General features: G+C 53.7%; 1 protein-coding gene across 1 annotated transcript in view; it reads left to right on the top strand.

Annotated features, from left to right (window-relative positions):
- Vac14 (Vac14 homolog (S. cerevisiae)) overlaps positions 1-20823 on the top strand; it is a 106285-nt gene that overhangs the window by 47900 nt on the left and 37562 nt on the right. Inside the window, exons 13-14 of the mRNA XM_005403494.2 lie at positions 10001-10157; positions 20514-20646. Coding sequence (XP_005403551.1) covers positions 10001-10157; positions 20514-20646 — 290 coding nt within the window. The remainder of the gene's footprint in view (positions 1-10000; positions 10158-20513; positions 20647-20823) is intronic.

Below are 20823 nucleotides of genomic sequence, written 5' to 3'. Positions count from 1 at the left end.
CAGGACTCTCAAAAGCCGGGCTCTGGGGGTAAGTTGCTTGCAGGGCTGAACACACTCCCTGGCCCCCACAGGCATCCCTCCTTGAGTTCAGGAAGTGATTTCAACCAGAGAGACCAAAGGCTAACAGCCTGGCTCTGCAGCCCCAGCCATCCAAACCGGGGCTGCCGTCAGGACCCTCAGGAGCTTTGAAAAGCCTGCTGCTGGGGCCTCACTCCAGACTTCAGCTGTACCCTCAGGCTGGGCCTGGTTGCCTGGGCACTGGCATTTTTCACAAACACCCAGGAGATTTTGATGCACATCTCTGGTTGAGAGCCATGGCTATAGCCTGGCATGAGACCAGTTTGGAGACTACAGGCTGGACTCCTGCCCTCAGCCCTAGTGCCCTGCCCTCATAGCCAGAGGTGTAGTGGCCAGGCTATGGCCACTACTACACTTTGTCCACCCAACACCCCATGCAGTGCTCTTGGCATCTTCAGAAGTCACAGTTTCTTCCAAGTTGTATGTTGGTTTTTCCTCTGGCCCTAGACATGGCCAAAGCTGAAGCAGCTGAATTTTCATGGCATCTCCCTGTTGGCACTTCACAGGGCATAAAGGCCAGTCAAGGAATGTGTGTGAGGATGGGACCAACCCTTGCCACCAGTAAAAAGCTACCACGACACACTTCGTCTATCCCGGGTCCTGTGCTTGGTACCCTAGGAGTGTGAACCTCCTCCGTCTTCATAGCACTGCCCACAGGGGGTGCTCTGTGGTTTTCCCTATTTCACCCGAGATGACTGACACCCAGAGAAGTTAAGGAACTTAGTCAAGATCTCAACTTAGATGCTCTCTAAAGTCTTATTCCTCCCTCTCTCCCCGCCCTCTCCCCCTCCCTCCCCTTACCTCTCTCCCTCTCTTTCGCCCTTCCTGTCCCCGTCCCCCTCCTCCTCCCCCTCCCTCTCCCTCTCACACACACATACACCATTCCTCCTGCATATCAGGGCTAGGTCAGGACTCCCCTGTCCTTATACTCACCCCATCCTGTCCACTCAGACCCTCTTCTAGCCCTTATCACCCTATGACAGCACCTTAGCTACAGGCTGTAAGAAGACAGTGTCTGTCTAGTCCATAGGAGGTTGGCTGGAGAGCGATCTGAGCCTACCTGGGGCTCCCCCATGTCGCATGGGCAATCCTGTGCCACAGCAGACAGGCACCTGGGCCAGTGAAGAACATGCTTCCTTGGGGCGGACCGACGTGCAGCTTGCAGGTCAACTGGGATTCAGCAGCACCATGGAGGTTGGTGGGAGCCCTCTGTCCCAGTTGCCTGGCCACCGGGCTCATCTCCTGGTAACCGAAGTCTAAGGCGTGCGTGTGCACTGCTCTCCTGCAGCACAGTTCCCTGCCCAGGACAGAGGATTTACAACCCAGTGTGTCATCTTTAATGGTCAGGAGCACAGAACAGTACAAATGAGCAAGAGCTGGGACGAGAAGGAAAGAGACCCAGCGGGTGAGCAAGAAGGGGTCAGAGATCTGCTCTGCAAGTCACCCTCCTCCAGGCCGACCTTCCTTTTCTCCTGTACGCCAGCAAGGGGTGCAGAACCCGCACTGCGCTGCACTGTTCTTCAGTAAGACTTTACGGTCAGCTTTGGGTGCTGGCCCTTTACTTGGGAAGCAAATACAAGGCTCTTACAGAGAGTTCCAAGGTCCACTTAGAAGAAAGCTGCCCTCCTCCCAAGGGCTTGTGTTCAAAGTCAGGTAACACTGAGAAAAAGAAAAGGGAATAGAATCGTACTCGTAATGCTAATAAATAAGCATAGGTATTATTGATAAAAGTATGGTGAATGTTTTCATTTTTAATTTATTGCAGTGGAAGACATACCGCCCACATTGCCATGAATCCCCCACATACTTCCCCTACTTTTTTTCTTTCTTTTTTTTGTCTTTTTGAGACAGGGTCTCCCTATGCAGTTCAGGCTGGCCTTGAGCTCACTTTGTAGCCCAGGCTGGCCTCCAACTCACAACGATCCTCCTGCCTCTCTCTCCTCTTCCCTCTCCCCTTCCAAGTGCCAGGACTACAGGCGTGCACCACCACGCCCGGCTGCTCTCCCTACCTCTGAACACACTTATCCTGTCATTCTTGCCACTTTCTAGAGTGTCTTTAGTTACACTGCCGTGGCTGCCTCTGTCCTGAATAGATCCAAAACATTTACTTTACACAGTCATGTTGACTTCAGGATGGTGCCAGATCTGGTGAGTAAGGAAGATGACACACCGTAATATATTTATGAGTCTGCCTTTCGGTTGGAGGCAGACAGCAGCAGCACACACTGTATTTTTATCACCCCTTTTTAAGACTCTCATGAAGGAGGACTTCCAGAACTGTTTCAGAAAGTGGCAAAAGCAACGGAATGAGTGTTGCAAAGCCCTGGGATTGTTTTAGAGGGGATTCGTGGCAGTATGGTTTTTATTATAATAAATTTTTTAGTTTAAACATTCACTAGACATTTTGATCACACCTTTAAAAATATATGTGTATATACATAGAGGGAGAGAGAGGTATTTTTGCTTTACCATCACACAAAACATCTGTAATCAGAGTGGTTTCTGGGTGGGAAATAAAATAGGGCTAGGTCTAAGCAGTCAGCCTCTCCCACCCCCAAATCCAGACGTTCTTTTGGGCAGTGCTCACCTTCCTTGTTTTGGAAGGCATGTTTTCCGGGACCCCAGTGTAGACCAGAACTTTCCTCAGAATGCTGCCTCTCTCCCAGGGTGGACCTGGTCCAACCACAGCTCTGTCCCACTCGTGTTTACTCTCTGTTCAGAGCAGAGGCCTCTGGCCCCAGTGCCAACTGATGTGTGTGCCTTTTCCACTACTCTTGGCCTTTGGGGACTCTTGTGGCCTTCAGCCTGGCTTCCTAGGGTGAGTTTTCTGGCTTGTTCTTCCCTAGCTCTGGGGAAGCAGGAGCCACTTGCCTGTGGTTAGGGACTGAGAAGGCTTGGCCACAGGCTGTACCCTCATGAAGGAAGGAGCCAGGCTTCTGTGTAGGAAGAAGCAGAAGGCCTGAGCTGTTCCACAGTGCCTGGCCTCGGTGCTCTGTGAACCGACCTGTCAACCCCCATCAGTGCCTGTGCAGGCCAAACCACATCTTCAGGGCCTGGGGCCAGACTCCATCTCTCCAGCCATGTGTCTCTCGGAACGTTCTTGCAGCCTCTTCCTAGCCAGGACTAGAAAGGGCCTAGCTTGGGCATTTCCTGTCAACATAGGAAGAGCTCCCTTTGCAAGAAGGAGCCAGTGGGCATCTAGGGCCTCATCAGCCAACAGTGGGCTATGCAGACCCAAAGCTTCCTGAATGTTCCCTAAAGCCACATGGGTACACAGAAGTAGGAGGCTTCTCCAGGTGTTTCCTGCCTGGCACTGCAGGCCAGCGTCTGCTGAGTGCCTCTCCAGGAACTTTGGGTCCAGAGTCTTGGAGGACGAGGAGGATGGGCTTCCCAGCCTGGAGACATGGCAAAGCTGGTCTCTGGTCTCCACCTGTGTTCAGAGAAAGAAGGGCAGCGGCTCTCCAGCCCCAAGTGGTTTCGAGGGCTAGGCTGGGTACAGGTGTTGCTACAGTGGAGGCCAACGGACCAAAGAAATAGCACTGTCCCAGAGACCTGTCCTTGACTACGGGAAGGTGACAGCCAGCAGTGGCCCTACCCAAATCTTGACGCCCTCCCACATTGAAAAATGCGCTTTGCTGACATAAAGCTGTCTCAAGGAAGGGAGACCTTCTCAGGATTCCCCTGGCTTGCTTCTCTTCGCTGCCCACCGTGTGGAGGGTAAAAGTCCCCTTCCCTTGCCCCTGAGGCCTCCCATCAGAGCTGCCTTGTCAGAGGCTTCCTCTACCCAGTCGCCCCTGACTTTGACCCTTGCCCTCTAGTGAGGAATCAAGGCCAGCCCATTCCATTCCAGAACCAGGGACCAGCTGACCCGCCCCCCCAACTGCCATGGTAACGGTAGGCACTCCTGCTCCTGCAGAATATTGCTTTCTTATAACCTCCCTCCCTCCCTTTCCCCCTTCTTTCTCTCACACAAAAGAAAGCACAAGTGTTTTATATTCATTTTGCAAAAACGCTGTGTAGTGCATACTAATTGGTGTGGCTTCCTCCTGCTTTCTTTGAGCTGTTCCCCGTCCTCAGAGCCAAGACTCCAGGCCAGCCTCGGGCACAGGCCCAGCCAGTCTGCTAGCTGGAAGAGCTGAATCTGTTTTTCTGGTGGCCAAAGCAGAACTGGCTGCAGCTTGTCTGTAGCTCCGGGGCCTTTCCTCCAGGCCTTGAGCAGGGTGTCCAGTAAGCAAGGCCACTGTGATTACCTGCTTCTCCTCCCAGAGCTTCCTACCCACACTCCAGGGACGGCAGGGTCTCCAAGTGGGTGGAGCATCAAAGCCCTGGCCTGGGTTCAGACTCAAGGCCAGGGCCAACCGGAAGGGTGGCTCCCCATGGTCTCATCCTCATCCCAGAACCCTCATTGATGAGTCCTTCCTTTCACCCAGGCCTGCCCTGCCCTGCCCCAGGGATAGGCCAGTATTTCAGCTGTTACTTCAAAGCCTCAAGGTCTGAGTGGGGTTTATGAGTCAAAAGAAGACAGTCACCTCGTATTCCTGAAGTGGCGCCCACTCCCCGTGCCAGCCCTAGGCCATTCTGTTCCCTCCATTCAGGCGGCACTTTCCCTTCCTTACCTCTAGGAGATTGGAGGTGATGGTGACACTGTTCCAACTCCTGCTTTACTCAAGGGACAGGAAAGGTGCCGTGTGTGCACATGTGCATGCACACACAAGGACATGTGGTGTTGCCCGGGTCAGGGCTGTGGCCTTTTGCGGGCTCCAGGGGCCAGAGACAAACCCTTTGATAAGTAAGCACAAGAGGAGTGGCTGGGGTTACCGAAGAAACCTGTGGACAACTTTTCCGGCTTTAACTGTGCAATTGAAGTGTAATTTGCATTCATTTGCCATTTGGTGTTAAACTTTCTAAAATAAGAGAATTCAAGATGTAAAATAGGCAGCTTTGCTGGCTGCAGCTCCGGTGGGATGGGAGGCGGTAGCACAGAGAAGGGGCCGTGCACATCGTCTCCGGAAGCCCTTGGTATGGGCACTGTTGTCCCTGTCCCTTTGCCAAGCCAGGACCACTGAACAGCTTGGCTGTGGGACCAGAAATCATGTAACAGAAGTGCTAAAGCAGCCTTGCTTTGTGCCTGCTTTTTTGCTTGTACATAAAGCACAGTCATCCCTCAGTACCCACAGGGAACTGGCCCCACAACCCCCATGGGTTTGAGCAGTCTCAAGATGCCTACAAAATGGCCTAGTATTTGCATATAACCAGCGCAGATGGTCCTGCACACTTCAGGTTATCTCTGGGTTTCTTATAAAGCTAATATAATGTAAATGTCATGTAAATAGTTGTACTGTATTGTTTAGGGAATAATGACCAGGAAAAAGACACTGTTTTACCTCTCTCATATTTCCAATCCATAATTGGTTGAATTCTCGGCCGTGGAGGGCCAGCTGTGTCTCCTGTAAGCTTCAGGACAGCCTTGCGAGATCAAACTGCCATTTGCACATCTGGGGAAACTGAGACTCCCCATTAGCTACAAAACAAAGTCCAGTCTGCTTTGTCTGAGTGCTAAGCTCATGCTGGCCTACCCCAGCTTCCACTCCGGCCCCATGTCCCACTCAGGAGCTGGACCACAAGGTCAGTTTCCTGGAGTGTGCCCCACAGTTCCTGCCGCCATGAGAAGTGTGTGTTAGCGAAGGGAAACATTCGATGCCTTTTCCTCACCCTTGGCAAACTCATGCTCAAGTGCTTCCAAAGGCTCCTGGCTCCCAAGGCCCATGGGCTCTTCTGTCAGTCCTTGCTTCCCCCATCTGCCCAGAGACTGTCCTTTCGGCTTCACATCTCCAATGGTGTAAAACACCAGCTGCTTAGTAGAAGTTTGGAGGAAGGCTGTGTGAATAAAGTTGACTGGCCCGGTGTCAGACAGCTGAACAGCAGGGTGAGAATTAGAAGTCAGGACTGGCCACAAAGCCATGAGTAGCATGATTAACAGGCTAAGATTTGGAGACCAGAACTGGATTTGCAGTGGATTCACTGTTGAGCCAGTAATTCTTTTGAACTAGTAACTGACCACGCCCCATATTCCTTGTGTGTAGTATGTAAAGGGACACACACATATGACGAGTGAGGGTTTAGTTCAGGCTGAGAGCAAAGACAGCTTCTGCCTTTGATCTCCCTATCCCTCGCGGCCTGGGTCTGGAACCACTCAGGCTGGACAGTCTCACATAAGCCAGGCCTCTTGGGTGCCCTGGTTATTCCCCAGCATCTTTCCCAGTGGAAATAAGCCCCTGCCGGATACCAAGTATGGGTCGGTGTGCCCATCCTGGTCCCAGGGATCTAGCAAGGGCCCAGCCAGCTTTGCTGGCTCACGCTTTTCTCACTTGGTGCATTCGACCACCAGGATTTGCTGCCAGGGGCTCCATGCCTCTGTCCACCTACACAGACAGACCTGATGGTGGCAGGCAGTCCAGGAGTGCGCAGTGAGGCTCACAGATGCAAAGAGGCAGAGGTATTCTTTTCTTTTGGGGGGTTTTGTTTTTGTTTTTTGGTACCGGGAATTGAACTCACGACCTTGCGCTTGCTAGGCAGGCGCTGTGCCGCTGAGCTAAATCCCCAGCCCCTAGGTATTCTTTTCAAACTCTCTTGTCTGTCCTGAGTCTGAATCTGTGTGAGGTCGGGCAGTATAAACAGGACTCACTACCTTGGGCTGTGGGCAGGGCAAAAGCAAACTGCTTTGTGCATACCACTCGGTTGGGAATTACCATAGGATGCCGCTTTGGGGCTTTGGCTTGATTTTTGTTTTTTTATACATTTCACATACCAAAATTCAGTAATTTTTTAGGATTTTTCACAAAGTTGCACAACTGTCGCTCCTAATTCCAGAACATTTTCATTACCCTATTAACAAAAACTCCCCAGGCCTCCCTCCCACCAGCCAGTGGCAACCACTAACCCACTTTCAGTCTTTTGGGATTTGCCTCTTTTGGACATTCATATAAATGGAATCGTCCGGCACTTTGTGGCCTTTTGTGTTCGGCATCTTTCACTTAGCAAATGTAGGCGAGGTTCCTCCCTGGGGTGGTCTGTGTCAGTCTCCCCACTCCTCTTTACGGCCAACCAGTGTTCCTTGAGTTGGGTACATCACATTCCATTTGTCCTTTTACCAGCTGATGGACCTTTCAGTTGTTCCACTGCCTGGCTCTGAGCGGTGATGACTGTGAACATTTATATAGAAGTCTCCGTGTGGACATACATTTGCATTCTCTCAGTAACTACTAGAAGTGGGAGTATACCTGCAGCCACTCTGTTTCATTTTTTGAGGAACTCATGGCTTGACTTTTGCCTCACTGTTTAATTTTGCATGAGTCATTCCCCCCATTGCTCCCTTACCCCAACTCCCGATCTCCTTCCCCCTGCCTGACCTTTGGGAAGCGACTTGCATGGGACTTTGAACATCAGAGCGTGTGGCCTGTCCCCAGCCTGCTGAGGCAGGTGCTCAGGGTCTGCCCGTCTTGCAGGGCTCCCCATTGTTGCCATGCTGTCTGCTTCCCCATCTCACCTTCTTCCTCTGTCTCTCTTCTGTTTCAGGAGTGTAGACCCTGTGGGTGCTCCTTTCTGCACACAAAGAGAGATCAAAGCCCTGGGTGTAGACCCACCCAGGGTACCCTGACTCATGGCCTACCAAAGGCAGCCCTTGCTCTGCCATTGACTGGGGTATATAGCAGCCACCACAGAACCATTTCCCACAGGCCCAGCAGATAATAATGTCCTGAGAGCAGCCAACAGCCCATATTCCAATGCACGGGAGGGCCGGCAAGTGTTCACCCCTTACGAGAGTTGTATCTGCGAGTGTTGAGTTACCACCCCATTTGCCCGCCATGCCATGGACCCGGGCAGCTCTGACTTGCTCCTGCAGCCCCAGCGTTTGGAGAAGCATGGCACAGAGCAAGGTCTGTGATGAGGGAAGGACAGTGAGAGATAGCATCGAGCGCCAGCTATGGACGACCTAGAACAGGCCGGGTGCAGCTGGAATGGGTTCACAGGCGAAGGGGGCCTCCGTGGGATGTGCCAGGCTGGCCTCAAGGACACCAGGAGAAGTGACACCAGGCAGTGAAGGGTGAGGCACTAGAGAACCACTTTTGAGATTTAAAGGAGGAAGCAGACCATACCTTTTCCCTTTTTTGAGATAAAATTAGCCCTTCTGAGGTCTGTAATCCAGGGGTTTTAGTATACACATGGTTCCCATCTGATGATGGTTCCAATTCAAGTTTTTATTACAATGGCGTGAAAGTAAAGCACTTTCAGTAGAAAGCGTATGTCACATTTTGAATTTTGATCCTTTCCTGGGCTAGTGATATGTACGTGGCGCAGTGCTTTTGATGCTGGGCAGCTCCCAGTCAGCCCTGTAACCACAGTCCTGGAGGGAAACCCCCAAAACTCTGCAGTTACTGGGTGCGAAACTGTGGTATTCAGCTGGGCATGGTAGTGCACACCTGTGATCCCAGCACTCGGGAGGCTGAGTTAGGAGGATCAGTGCCAGTTTGAGGCCAGCCTCGGCTAAGTAGTGAGTTTAAGACTGGCCTGAACTAAATAGTGAGACCCTGTCTAAAAAAAAATAAATAAACAAACAATAAATAAATAAACAAGCCATGATGTTCAGTGAACTAAGTGTATTAAGTGCACTTTCAACTAGGTTTTAAGGTTATAGTGGCTTTATTGGGATGGAACCTCATCATAAATTGAGGAGCATCTGTATTTACAAGGTTTTACAGCCATCACCAGAATCTAATTTCAGAACATTTTCATCCATTGTAGCTTTACCTTGACCTCATATTGATCATATTCCACCCAGCTAACCTGTCAGGGCTCCACCCAGCAAGTGTCTGTGACACTTCCTGGTCCAGGGCTGAAGCCTTCCATCACCATGGTAACTTGGCCTGGCCTTGGGATAGCCCAAGAAGAGACAGTTATTCCCCCAGTCAGCTGATGTTCATTGGGGATCTTCTGGGTCGTAAAGGTGCATTTGTGGGCAGGACAGGCAGAGTCCCTTTTCAGAGATGAGTGGGGAGCAGAAAGGATGGGCAGCCCCTGCAATGGGAGGAGCTCCCTGCTGGAGGAGCACAGTCATCACCAGGTAGCAGGAAGGCTCAGCAGTCCCTGGTACAGGTTACAACAGTGCGCATCCCTGGTCTCTCCCTCCTGCTTTGCTGTACCAGAGTGTTGTGCCGGCTCCTGGTACCAGATTGTGCAGCTTCTAGGGCCACAGAGGTTCTCTGAATCATAGGGCAGCCCTGGGGGCCCTTGTGACACAACACTCTGGACTGTCCCCACGCTCCACTCTGCCTGGGAGGAGCTCAGTGGTCAGGCTGTGGAGGCCTAACCCCACCCAAACCTGGGTGAGAACACTTCGGAGGCAGCCAAGTCTGCATATGCAGAGTCACAGCCCCTATGTGGACAGCCCTGTGGAGTCTGTGTGATCCAGTGTCACCTTTATAGTATCATCTGTCTATGGTCGGCCAAGGCCACTGCACACGGATCATGGCCTGGAGAGCACCGTCAGATGCCTGCACCACCCAGGGGCCCTGAGACACACCTTGTATATAGCACACTCTGATGCTTGAGACCCACATCCCCTAGGGACCCCTCAGATCCCTGCCCGGGACCAGAGAGGAAGCTCACAAGAAAGGGACTCACCAGCCTTGGACTGCAGCTTTCTTTCTGCATAGGCCCCCGTCCACCCCCATCTGTGGTCACTAAGCATTACCTTCATTACACTTTCCTGAGCACTTTCACAGCTGTGATCTTGGCTCTCACAACTGGCAGGCAGCCCAGCTGTAGTCTGCAGACACCCCCCACCCACCGCAGGTGGCTGTCTCTGACCTCACCTCTAGCAGGTCAGCTCAGCTCATCCCTCACCCTCTACTTGTCTCCCCAGGTCGTCCTGAAGGATCTGGAGGTGTTGGCAGAAATTGCTTCCTCCCCTGCTGGCCAGACGGATGAGCCAGGCCCAGCTGATGGCCCTGACCTCCGAGTCAGCCACTCGGAGCTTCAGGTGCCCACCCCCAGCAGAGCCAGCCTGGTCAACACTCCCAGTAAGTAAGGGCTCTGGCCTCAGGGACCCCCAGAATGCCAGCTCTGGGTCTTATCTAGAGCAGGGGAGCCTTTGAGCTTTTATTTGTGACCCCCCAAGCTCTGCCAGTGTGAGAGGGGGCAGTGGGTTTCTTACCTCAACACAAAGCCCCAGAGGGGGGCCGACCTTACCCTCCAGCAGCCCCCCAAAGAGAACCTTAAGGTTCCTTTCCTTCCTTATCTTCCTGCAACTTTGATGCTTTTGAACCCCTGACAGCACAAAAGCGTCGGAGGGAGCTGAGTGTCTTTTTACTCAGCAGCGTCTCCCCAGGCAGGAGTCCAGGGCCTTTAGTCTTAAGTATCACAGGTGGAAGAAGACGAGGCAGCCATTTCCTCCTCATTGAGCAGCCCAGAATAGCTTGCCATGGCAAGCAGCCCAGGCAGGAGACAGGGAAGTTCAGACAGGCTGTTTCTGGGCTGCCCGTGGAAGTGGAGGTGGCCAGGATGCTGTTCCTAATGCTCACCGGCCGGGTTCCATCCAGGCCAGTCCTCTCCATGGACTACAGGCCACCCAGCCCCTCCTCTCGGGGGCAGAGGCCACTTCCCTCCAGCCACGCGATCCTAGAAAAAGTGCAGGGACACAGGTTGGTAGGGAAGTTACCCAGTGAATCCTGGATGTCTTCCTGGGTATGTCTATGTCTACTGAGCCCCTCTTGACATCCAGACGACGGGTTCTAGCTGGCGTGATACAGGTTTGGTGGCCTTCAGTAGCAGTATCCCTCCTGCAGTTCCACGATACTGTCCCACGCCCAAAGAACACCTGCCCCACTCACTGAGAGCCACCTCGGCCCTTTTGGGCCAGAGACCAAGCTGGGTGCCTGGGAAGCTCAGGGTGTCACCAGAGCCTAGTGGACTTCAGTGCACCCCAGGACGTGCCACGTGCCAGGACAGATCACAGAGGGCCCATGTGTTGAGATCATTCCCATAACCCCAAAAACCACGAGCTCCCGGAGCCCTGCGGTGCAAGGCACACAGGAGCCCAGGCTTCAGGCTGCCTGCTGTGTGCATTTGGTTGTGTCTGAGGGTGTTGGAGAGGGCGCGGGGCTCTAGCACCCGCCTGGCTTCCTCTCCCCATTTCCCCAGGATGCCATCATTTCCTCTTTCACGAGCCCAGTTTCCTCTGACCCATGAGTGGCCATGTCAGGGAAGCTACTCCCGCATCCTGACCCAGGATCCCTGCAGAGTCTCCCACCCTTGTCCCAGAAGTTCATTCCCCATCCTGTATCCCCAAGTCAGCACCTGAGGGCCAACACATTACCCCGGGACACCAGGGATGCCAGCGTTCGAACATAGGACACAGGGCAGGAATGAGTGACAGGGAAAAGAGTGGAAGCTCTTCCAGAGGAGTCTGGCTGCAGGGAAAGGCAGGGCAGGGAGGAGACTGAGGGGGAGACGCCCTGTGTTGGCCTCCCCAGGAGACAGGTGCCCTGCCATGTTCTCCCCGTCACATAGGAAAGAGCTCTGAGCCCTAGCTCCTAGCCCTGCCAAGGTGGGGAGTCCACTCGTGAGGCTGAGGCAGTAGACTCGCCCTGACCACTGGGCTGTCAGCCAACCTCACATCAGCCAGGGATGCGCTCAGAATTCGTAGAAAAACAACAGAGTATGCCAGATGGGAAGAAATTCCATCCTGGAAAGAACACCAAGGAAGTGCCTGCAGCCAGCAGTGCTTCTGGCTTCAAGAATGCACAGTGCCATGAGCCATGAGCTCTTTAACCTGGGCCCCAAGTGAGGGCTTCAGGCTGTGACATCCTCCAGGCTGATGCACATGTGTTCACACGTGTGGGCTCACAGCTGGCATCAGAGTCTCCAGGCGGGTCTGTGGTTTTAAAGGTCAAGCTCAAACCAGTAGTGAAAGAATGCGGGAAGCCAGGGTGCCCTTCCCCCCTCGGGCCCCAGCCTCCTTGGGAGGTTCACACCAGGCACCACGGATGTGGGAGGTGCTGTTTGGGTCAGAAAGCACGCAGGAAATGTTCAGTCCTGCTGCTGCTGGCCCTTCCCCAGAGTGCTTTTCCAGCACACACCGGGTCATTCTGTTCGCTTCTGCATGGCCGTACATGTGGACAGAGGCCGCAGGGCCTGTCCTCTTCCTGTCTGGATTCTGCTTCCCTCTGGCTCGCCAGGGCACAGCACAAGAACCTGCAGGTTGCGTCTCATAAAGAGAGATCATCCCACCCTCCATATAGGGACTTTCTGGAAGGCAAAGGAGGCAAGGAGCCTAGCCAAGATGAAGTTAGGTATCTGCAGGGAGCCAAATGGCCCCGCCTGCGCACTGGGTCTGTAAACTCAAATGGTGCAGATCAAACACAGCAATGGGAAACGAGACCCATCACATGCCTGGGTGGCTGCTGCGCTGGCCTAAATGCGCCACAGCAGTGGTCCCCGGGGCCCTGGAGGCAGATTTGCCCACATGGGATTTTCCTCTCGCCTGGCCTAGCATAAATACTTCTCCCTGCGGCACAGAGGCCCCAGTCTGGGTTCTCCCGCCCGGCCTCCCACCCTGGCCTCCCATGGCTCAGCTCCTTCTGTACTCTTTCTGCCCTGTCTCTGAGATGGAAGAAGACGCTGCAGAAACCCCGCCAGGCTCTGCGAAGAGGGAACAATGGCAGGCTTGCAGGCCCACCCTAACCCTGAGCCTGCATAGGAAGCTTGGCAGGCAGAGGCCCTCGGATGGGTCCCTCTATCCTCCTGCGGCCTGCATAGTTGTGCAGCCAGAGGGAGAACAGCGGGGCCTGAGGAGACCCAGGCATCCTAGCTCTGTGGTCCTGCACAGCAGAAGGGACATCTGGGGCTGAGGGCCTCCCCAGTACTGCTGTTGGGCCTCCCCAGCTCTCCTGCCTGCCGTGGGACCATTCTTGGTGGATAGAAACCATTCATGGCCACACAGCCCTGCAAGGTTCCTGGTCCAAGCTATCACCACCTCTGTCCCTGGAGTGGGCAAAAATGAAATGTTCTCATTCAGTTCCATCCCTCGCAGCCCAGGCCATTGTGGCCACGCATCAGCAGCATCTTCATGTCACCACACAGAAAGGAGCTCTCGAGGAAACCCAGAAAGCCATCTGTGAGCATCCCCCTGGCCAGGAACAGCAGCAGTGATAACAGTGATGGCAGCATGGGGGGCACACTCATGGGACCCTGCCCTGTGCCAAGAACCTCACCCAGGACGGCTCGAGCTGCTTCTCTCAGCTGGGCGTTGCACCAGGCGTTGGAGCTGGCCAGAGCCTGGCCTCCTCACTGCACACTCAGGAATCCCCCCTCGTGGGCCCTGGAAGCTTCCACTGCTTGAGGAAAGAGCAGTGGCGGGGTGTGGTCCCAGCCTGGCAGTTCCTGGGGAAGTCACTTCTCTCCTCACAGTGACTTCAGGGCCCCCCAGTTGGCCTCACGCCACACAGTACCTCATTTCCTGTCCTGCTGCATCTCCACTTGCCGCAGCCTTTGCTGTCTGAGCCTCATCCCACACCCACTTCCAGCCCCCAGGAGGCAGCCGGGGGGGTGATGGCGCAGCTTCAGAAAGATCTGTGCCTGTGCGAGTTCCCTGCCTCGGCACCACCTCCCCCTCCCCTGCAAAATGGATGCTGGGTGCTTGGTGAGCTCCATGCTGCGGGGACAGACTTGGCTTCTATCTGGGGCATTACAGGACCTTCCCAGGGCCAGGGCCAGGGCCAGCTCCGGGACCCATCCTCTGCCAGGCTGCCTCTGCTCAGTCCTCACGCTTGCTCAGGTCAGGTTGGGGGTGGAATTGACTTTGTCCTTCCTGCCTGTGATTTCTTAGGCCTCTCCTGCTCAAGATGCAGGTTGTAACTTCTCAGTGGCCCAGAGCTGTCAGGAATGCAAACATTCGAGCCACTCCCAGGCACATTTTATCAGGATAACCAGGTGATTTGTGTGCCCATCCCAGGCCACAGGGACCATGTTCTACTCATCTCTCAGTCCCCAGCAGAAGGCACCCACCAGGGGTATGTACCCTCTTTGGAAGTTCTTTAAAATGAGGGAAGACAGGGACCAGTCACCAACCATGAGCTGAGGCTCACCAGCACCACTGCCCAGGAGGGTGTCCCCTCGTGCCCTGGCTGCCAGGCCCGTCAGCAGGCCTGAGCCACCCTAGTTCCTCCCTTAGCAACATCCTGGGCCCCAGCCCTTGCTCTGCAACAGCTGCTCCTCTTTGCTGATGGCAGACTGTCGCGCAGCCTCTCCACTGCCCTGTCAGCTAGAAATCCTGCTCGGACCCATTAGCTTCCCTCTTGCTCTGAGCCCAGCAGCTAGACAGCCTCTGGATGTGGGTGAGGCCCCCCATTCCTGTCCTCAGGGACCTCAGCTGGTCCACAGAGAAGAAAGTGATCCCCTCCTGGATTGGCTCCCCAGGAGGCCATGCTGCTGCATCTTTTGTCCATGAAGCTGAGGGCCTGCCCCTTCACCCCATTGAACAAATGGGGTGTTCATTGAACACCCTCCAGGACCCTGCTGGGCCTCCCGTTCTCCCAGCCACTGGATTCCTTGAGGAAGCTGCCTGTCTGTGGCCTGTCCTCCCCAGTCACACTGTCCCTTCCATGGAGCACTTCCTGTGCCGGGTACGTGCTGCACCCTTTCTGCCGTGCTGGCTCACAGATGAGTGACGAGCCTTGGGGAAGTCTCGCTGCCTCGGCTGCCCTGCTAGGCAGCAGCAGGACCTGGACCTGATCTGGTCCCTCGGGCTCCTGAGTGCTCCATGCAGCCACTGGTCCTTCCCCTGCATTTTTGGAGTGGTAGATCCTGATGCCCGCTCGCAGGGGCTGTCCTAACACATGGCCCTGACCCCGGCAGGGCAGGAGGGTGGGAGCGGAGCAGGGACCTGGCTGTACCTGAGCTGGGTGGCTAATGTTTTCTCATCGGGTTCTGTTGAACTGTAACTCCCATTGTGTGTTGAGGCCAGAGCTATTTTTATCCTGACATGTGAGGTTCCTTCACGTCATAGCCACAAAACTCAATCCAAAACATCCCAGGGAAGGTTGTTTGTGAGACATTCTGCAGATTCTCATGTCGCCACATCAGGTTTCACTTAGCACCATCTGCGGGGCTGGCTCCCCAGCCACCGCCCCACCAGACTGGTTTTGTATACAGAGGGCTCCCCACAGCATCTGTCTGCCCCCAGGCAGCCGGCTGTCACGTGAACTTCCTGCCAGAGCCTGGTAGAGTCCTCTCTTGCCCAAACCAGAAACACGAGGCAGATCTGTTTGCCTGAGGGCCTGCACTCTTCCTCACACCCCACCTTCTGCAGGACCGGGATGGAAGTCCCACTCTTCCCCTCCCCTCAGAGAGACCCTCTGAGACACATAGCCAGGTTGTTCCCTCCCTTGCCCTGTTTACCACCAGAGCCGCCTGCCCACCGTCCCAGGTGGGCCTGCAGGACTGCGTTGTCAGTGGCGCTGTGAGCACAGCCTTTTAGCAGATCTTCAGCTGCAGCTCTGCCCTGTCCCATGCATGGGCAGCCCCCAGCCCAGGGCCCTCCTGAGGAAGAGAAGGCTCTTGTGGTGCAGCAGGGTGAGCAAGAGCTGCAGGTGAATGTATGGGGCTGCTAGAGGCACTTGAGGTCTCCCCCAGGAGGAGCAGGCTGGGAAAGCGGAGTCAGGGCTGTTCCGGGACTTTCATGGCTGGAGTCGCCCTCCGGGCACCAGCTGTCCTCTCTCCACTTCGTCTGCTCCTCCTCTGCCCGAAGCCCTGGCCTAGAGGCTCTTTTCTCAGGTTGTGTCTCAAGCCAACTAGGCCTAAAGGCTGCCAAAGTCAGAGGAGTGGCTGGGCACAGAGGAAACTGAGGCTGAGAGAGGTCCCACAGGGCCTCACCCTGTTTTTGGTGAGCCCTGCGACACCCTCCTCCTTGTCCTGCCCTGCACCTTCTTCACTCCAAAAGGACCTGCCAACTGTATTCTTAGTTGCTTTTCTCCTTGTTGAGACAAAATACCCAGCACCCACAAGTCACAGGAGGGAAGGTTTATCTCAGCTCACAGCTTGTAGAGGGCTCCGTCCATAGTTGATTGGCTCCGTGGCAGCATGGCACATGGCACAGGGGTATCAAAAGAGCAACAGCAAGCTTCCCTTTCCTTTTTATCCCACCCAGGCTGCAAGCCTTCTGGGTGGTGCCACCCACATCCAGGATGGGCCTTCCCATTACCCACACCCAGAACTATGCCAAGCCAATCTGTGGATTAATCCAGAGCCACACACCCTTAATCCCAGCATCACATAGCCGTGATCCAGCCACCTCTGAAAAGCCCCACCTGTGAGCACCTGAGGCCTTGTGGGGACATCTGTGTGACAGGCAGCATCTCTCTTCAGGCTGTGGTCTTTCTGGCAGGTGGAACCCTGGGGAAGGGAAGGTCCTGCTGTTGATAGTAGCTCCCCCGGAGCTCCTGTCACACTGTGGCTTTCCGCCAGCCAGGGGGCAGGGAAGGCACGTGCCCCAGTCAGGGAGGGGCCAGCTTCTTACTGTTTGTTGTCTCAGACAGCAGGAGCACTGCAGGGCTGGGTGCATACCCTTTCCCCGTGGCCATTGTACTGTGAGGGTGCAAATCACTTAGCAGGGCTTCTCCACATGTGACTCTGTCCTCCTCCTCCTCCTCCTCTCGCTCCTCCTCGTCCTCCTCCTGCCCCTGAGGGCCACTGTGCAGCCTGGCCCAGAGTGGAAGCTGAGGAGACTAGATGTGTGCAGAGCAGCCCCGGGCCTTCTCTCCCGCCATCCCCAGCAAGTTTGTCAGCTGAAGGGGGTGCTGATCTCCCTCCCGGGGTATGTGATTTGAGGGGTAGGGAGACACCACATCCCAGTAGAACACTCTGAATTTGTCCCAGATGTCAGGTCTCCCATCTCAGACGTTTTTGGACCATCCCACAGCCCAAGACAAATGACAGTCTGCCCCATGCAGGGTTCCAGAGTAGGGCGCATCTGCTAATAAAAGCAGCCCCCATTTTTTGAGCATAGGCTGTGTGGCAGGCCCCAGGCCCGGCACATTACATTTTGTCTCATTCAGTAGACGCTCTTAGTGCCCCCACTTACAGATAAGGAAACTGAGGCCACCTTCAACGCTTCCTACTGCCCTGAGGCTGGAACCCCGGTGTCAGCCTCAGGAACCAGCTGCTTAGGAATAGATGGTTCCAGCCAAGGAGGATTTCTTTTTTAATGGTTACTCCTCATGTTGCCTTTGTCCTGTTTTTTTTTTTCCTTTTTTTTATTAGTACAAGTTTGTAGTACATACAGTTACATTGATGATGGGGAATTGGTACATGTGCATAACACATCATAGTTGTTTTTGCGTCTCCTTCCCTTTCCCACCCTCCCTTTGTCCTCCAAAATACTTCAGAGCCTACGTAGCCCTAGACCTGAAAATGGGCTGGGCAAGGGGTACACACAGAAATGTAGGAAGGGAACAGGGACACGAGGAGCCCTCACAAATGTGCACCTAGGAGAACCCTGAAGTTAATTGGGCCCCAGTCCGTTATGGGGGGAGCTGTGTCCCCCAGCCAGGCCTTCACTGGGCCTCTGAATTTATCTCTGAGGATGAGGATGAAATGAGGCTGCCTCAGCGTTTGTATCTGTGGCCAGCCCTTCAAAGATCCACCCCAACAGGCCCGGGGTGACTGTGAGAATGTGACCCTTGATACTGCAAACAGCCATTTCAGAGCCACTCAGGACATTTCCAGCCAGACCGCTTTGGGCGGAGACCCAGACCAGAGTCCCACCAGGAGGAAGTTAAATGAGGCCTGCGCTTGACCAGGCGCCACCCTCCGGGCTCACTGCAGGTTCACCAGGGCTGCCTAGGAGGGTCTCGGAGATGAGGATGGCAGAGTTCAGATGTGTGGCACCTGGTGAGGAATCCTCGTAGAGTAACCCACAGCTGAGGGAAAACAGCCCAAAAAACACCTCTTCTAGCTCTCAGCCATTCTCCTACAAGGACCAGAAGAGAGCTTGAGAGAAATCTGAGTCCAGCTCAAAAGGCAGAACTCCTGGGAGGAACATCTCACTGCCATTCTCCGGGCAGTGGTATCTGACAGGCAGCCTGAAGGGCTCCTCTGTGAGACTCGCCTCCAAGGCTCCAGACAGTTCTGCACCTTCTGCTTTCACACATCAGGCCAAATGTTTCTGGCACCTGAGATGACCTCTCACAGTCTGACTTGATCCCCAGAGAGCTCACATCCTGTTTACCTTGCATTGGTGCCCAATCCCCCTTTCCTAGTGCAGGGAGGGCTATGTGACTCCCACAGGGCACCAGGACCATAGAGAGGCTGGCAGAACTGAGCAGCCCAAGCAAAAAGACACATTGGTTAACAGGTAAAATTTTATGAGACTGTATAGGTAGCTCAGTGGTAGCATTTGCCTGGCATGCCCACGTCCCTGAGTTCAATCCCCACAGCACCACAACAGACCAAACAAAATAAAATAATTAAGTTCTGTGCTTCAGAAGGCACCATCAAGAAAGCAAAAAGACAGCCCCACAGAATGGGAGAAAATATTTGCAAACTGCATACCTGGTCAGAGACTTGTAACCAATACATGAGGAACCCTTACAACTCAGTAAGACAAATAGCCCAACTTAAAAATGGTCAAAGGAACTGAGCGGGCATCTCTCCAGCGGACACATGCACGTGGCTAGTAAACATGCCCACATCATTAGTCATTAGAGAAATGCAAATTGAAACCACAATGAGATACCACTTCCCATCTACTAGGGCAGCTATAATCAAAAAGGCAGATAATAAATGTTGGCAAGGATGTGGAGAAATTGGAACCCTCCTGCACTGCTAGTGGGAATGGGAAATGGTGTGGACACTATGGAAAATGGTCTGGCAATTCCTCAGAAGTTAAATACAGAGTTGCCATATGAACCAGCAATCTCATTCCTAGGTAAATACCCAAGAGAAACAAAAACATGCTCATACAAAGAAACTTGCAAGTGAATATTCACAACTGCACAATTCCTATAATAGCCCTAAAAGTGGAAACTGCCAAATATCTACCAACCAACGAATGGACAAACTGTGGTATATCCATACAGTGGAACATTATTCAGCCATAAGAGTGAAGAACTGATACATATTATGAGGAACCTTGAAGATACACTGCATGAAAGAAGCCACACACTCTAGGGTTCCATTTATATGTGACATGTCCAGAAGGGGCAAGTCCATGGAAACAGTACATCACTGCTCTCCAGGGCCTGGAGCAGATGAGAATGGGACAGCCCTGCTAATGGCTACAGGGTTTCTTTGGAGGGTGATTAAAATACTCCAGGATCAGTGGTGATTGCTGTGCAGCTTGATGAATACTCTGAAAAACCTCTGAATTAGACACTTTAAAAGGGTGAACTTTATGGCAGATGGTTAAAATCGCAAGCTGCTGTTTTACCAAAGATTCCCTGGTAGTGTGTTGGACAGACTGCCGTCTTTGTCACCTCTTTGTAGCACTGTCGTTGAGGGCAGCATGCGTCAGAAAGGAAGGGGTGAATTAGGTGTCCGGATACACCATGCCAGGACCATCCAAGCGTCCCATCAGCCTTCCCCTTCTCCCTGCAGTGCAGGACGCCTCACTGAGCACTTGGTGGGGGAGCAGGTGGAAGGGTTGGCAGTAAGCGGCCCTCAGCACGTTTTCAGCTGGGACGCATCAGAGGGGGACCCTGCATTTCCTGCTACAAAGCCGGCTCAGGGCTTTGAAGGTGTTCAGAGAACCACGCTAAAAGAGCATCTTTTCCTGAAGATGAGGAAGGGAGCATGTTTGCTTTCCAAATGTTAGGTGAAGATTAAAACACTTCGCACAGTTTGGCATTTGCTGTCTTCAACTCAGTGGGTGTGCACACCATTTATTCTTTCTCACTTGAATCTGGAGAAGGAGTTTGGCTTCTGCCTCTCGTAGATTTGCTGGTTTTGTTAACCACAGAGAATGTGCGCCTGCCTTTCCCCACTGTTCTCTGGCTTCTCATTGTCCTCACCTGGGCCAAGCACACCCGTGTCCCGTGTATGGCTAATGAGTAAAAGATGGTTTTTCTTTTCAATATCATAGCACCTAGCAGGGTCTTACACATAAGAGATACTCACTGTGTGGTTGGGGGTGGAATGGAGGAGTAGATCAGTAAATAGGTATTTTTGCAGGTGCTTCCGGTATGTGCTTAACACACAGGCATGGTCCTTGCTTTTTTTCTTTCAACCCATGGCCCTTGATTGAAGATTTTCTGTTACACACAGGAATGCACACGCACGCACACCCCTTTTAGGTGTTTGCAATTATTTATGTTCTGTATGGGTTTCATCACCCTATGAGCACACAATCAGAATAAATTCTGGCTCTGGCCCTTTCTCCGCAGGTACCAAAGGCTTGGAATGTTCTCCTTCTACTCCCACCATGAACTCCTACTTTTATAAGTTCATGATCAACCTTCTGCAGCGGTTCAGCAGCGAACGGAAGCTCCTGGAGGTCAGAGGCCCCTTCATCATCAGGTCAGCCCCACGCGTGCCTCCGCTTCCCCTCAGAGCCAGGGCTGTGCGCTCGGCACCGCACAAGGTGTCGAAGCAGCCGCCTGCTCTTTCCCGCCTCTCTCCTTTTCCTGGGGTCCATTGGAAAGGAGGAAAAGGAGGAGAGAGGAAAGCGTGTGGAGAGCTCACTCTGCCCACCTG

The sequence above is a fragment of the Chinchilla lanigera genome, unplaced genomic scaffold (assembly GCF_000276665.1).
Source record: "Chinchilla lanigera isolate Chin_1 unplaced genomic scaffold, ChiLan1.0 scaffold00083, whole genome shotgun sequence".
Lineage (NCBI taxonomy): Eukaryota > Metazoa > Chordata > Mammalia > Rodentia > Chinchillidae > Chinchilla > Chinchilla lanigera.
Note: the sequence above shows the minus strand (reverse complement) of the source record. Positions and strands in the feature narration are given on the sequence as shown.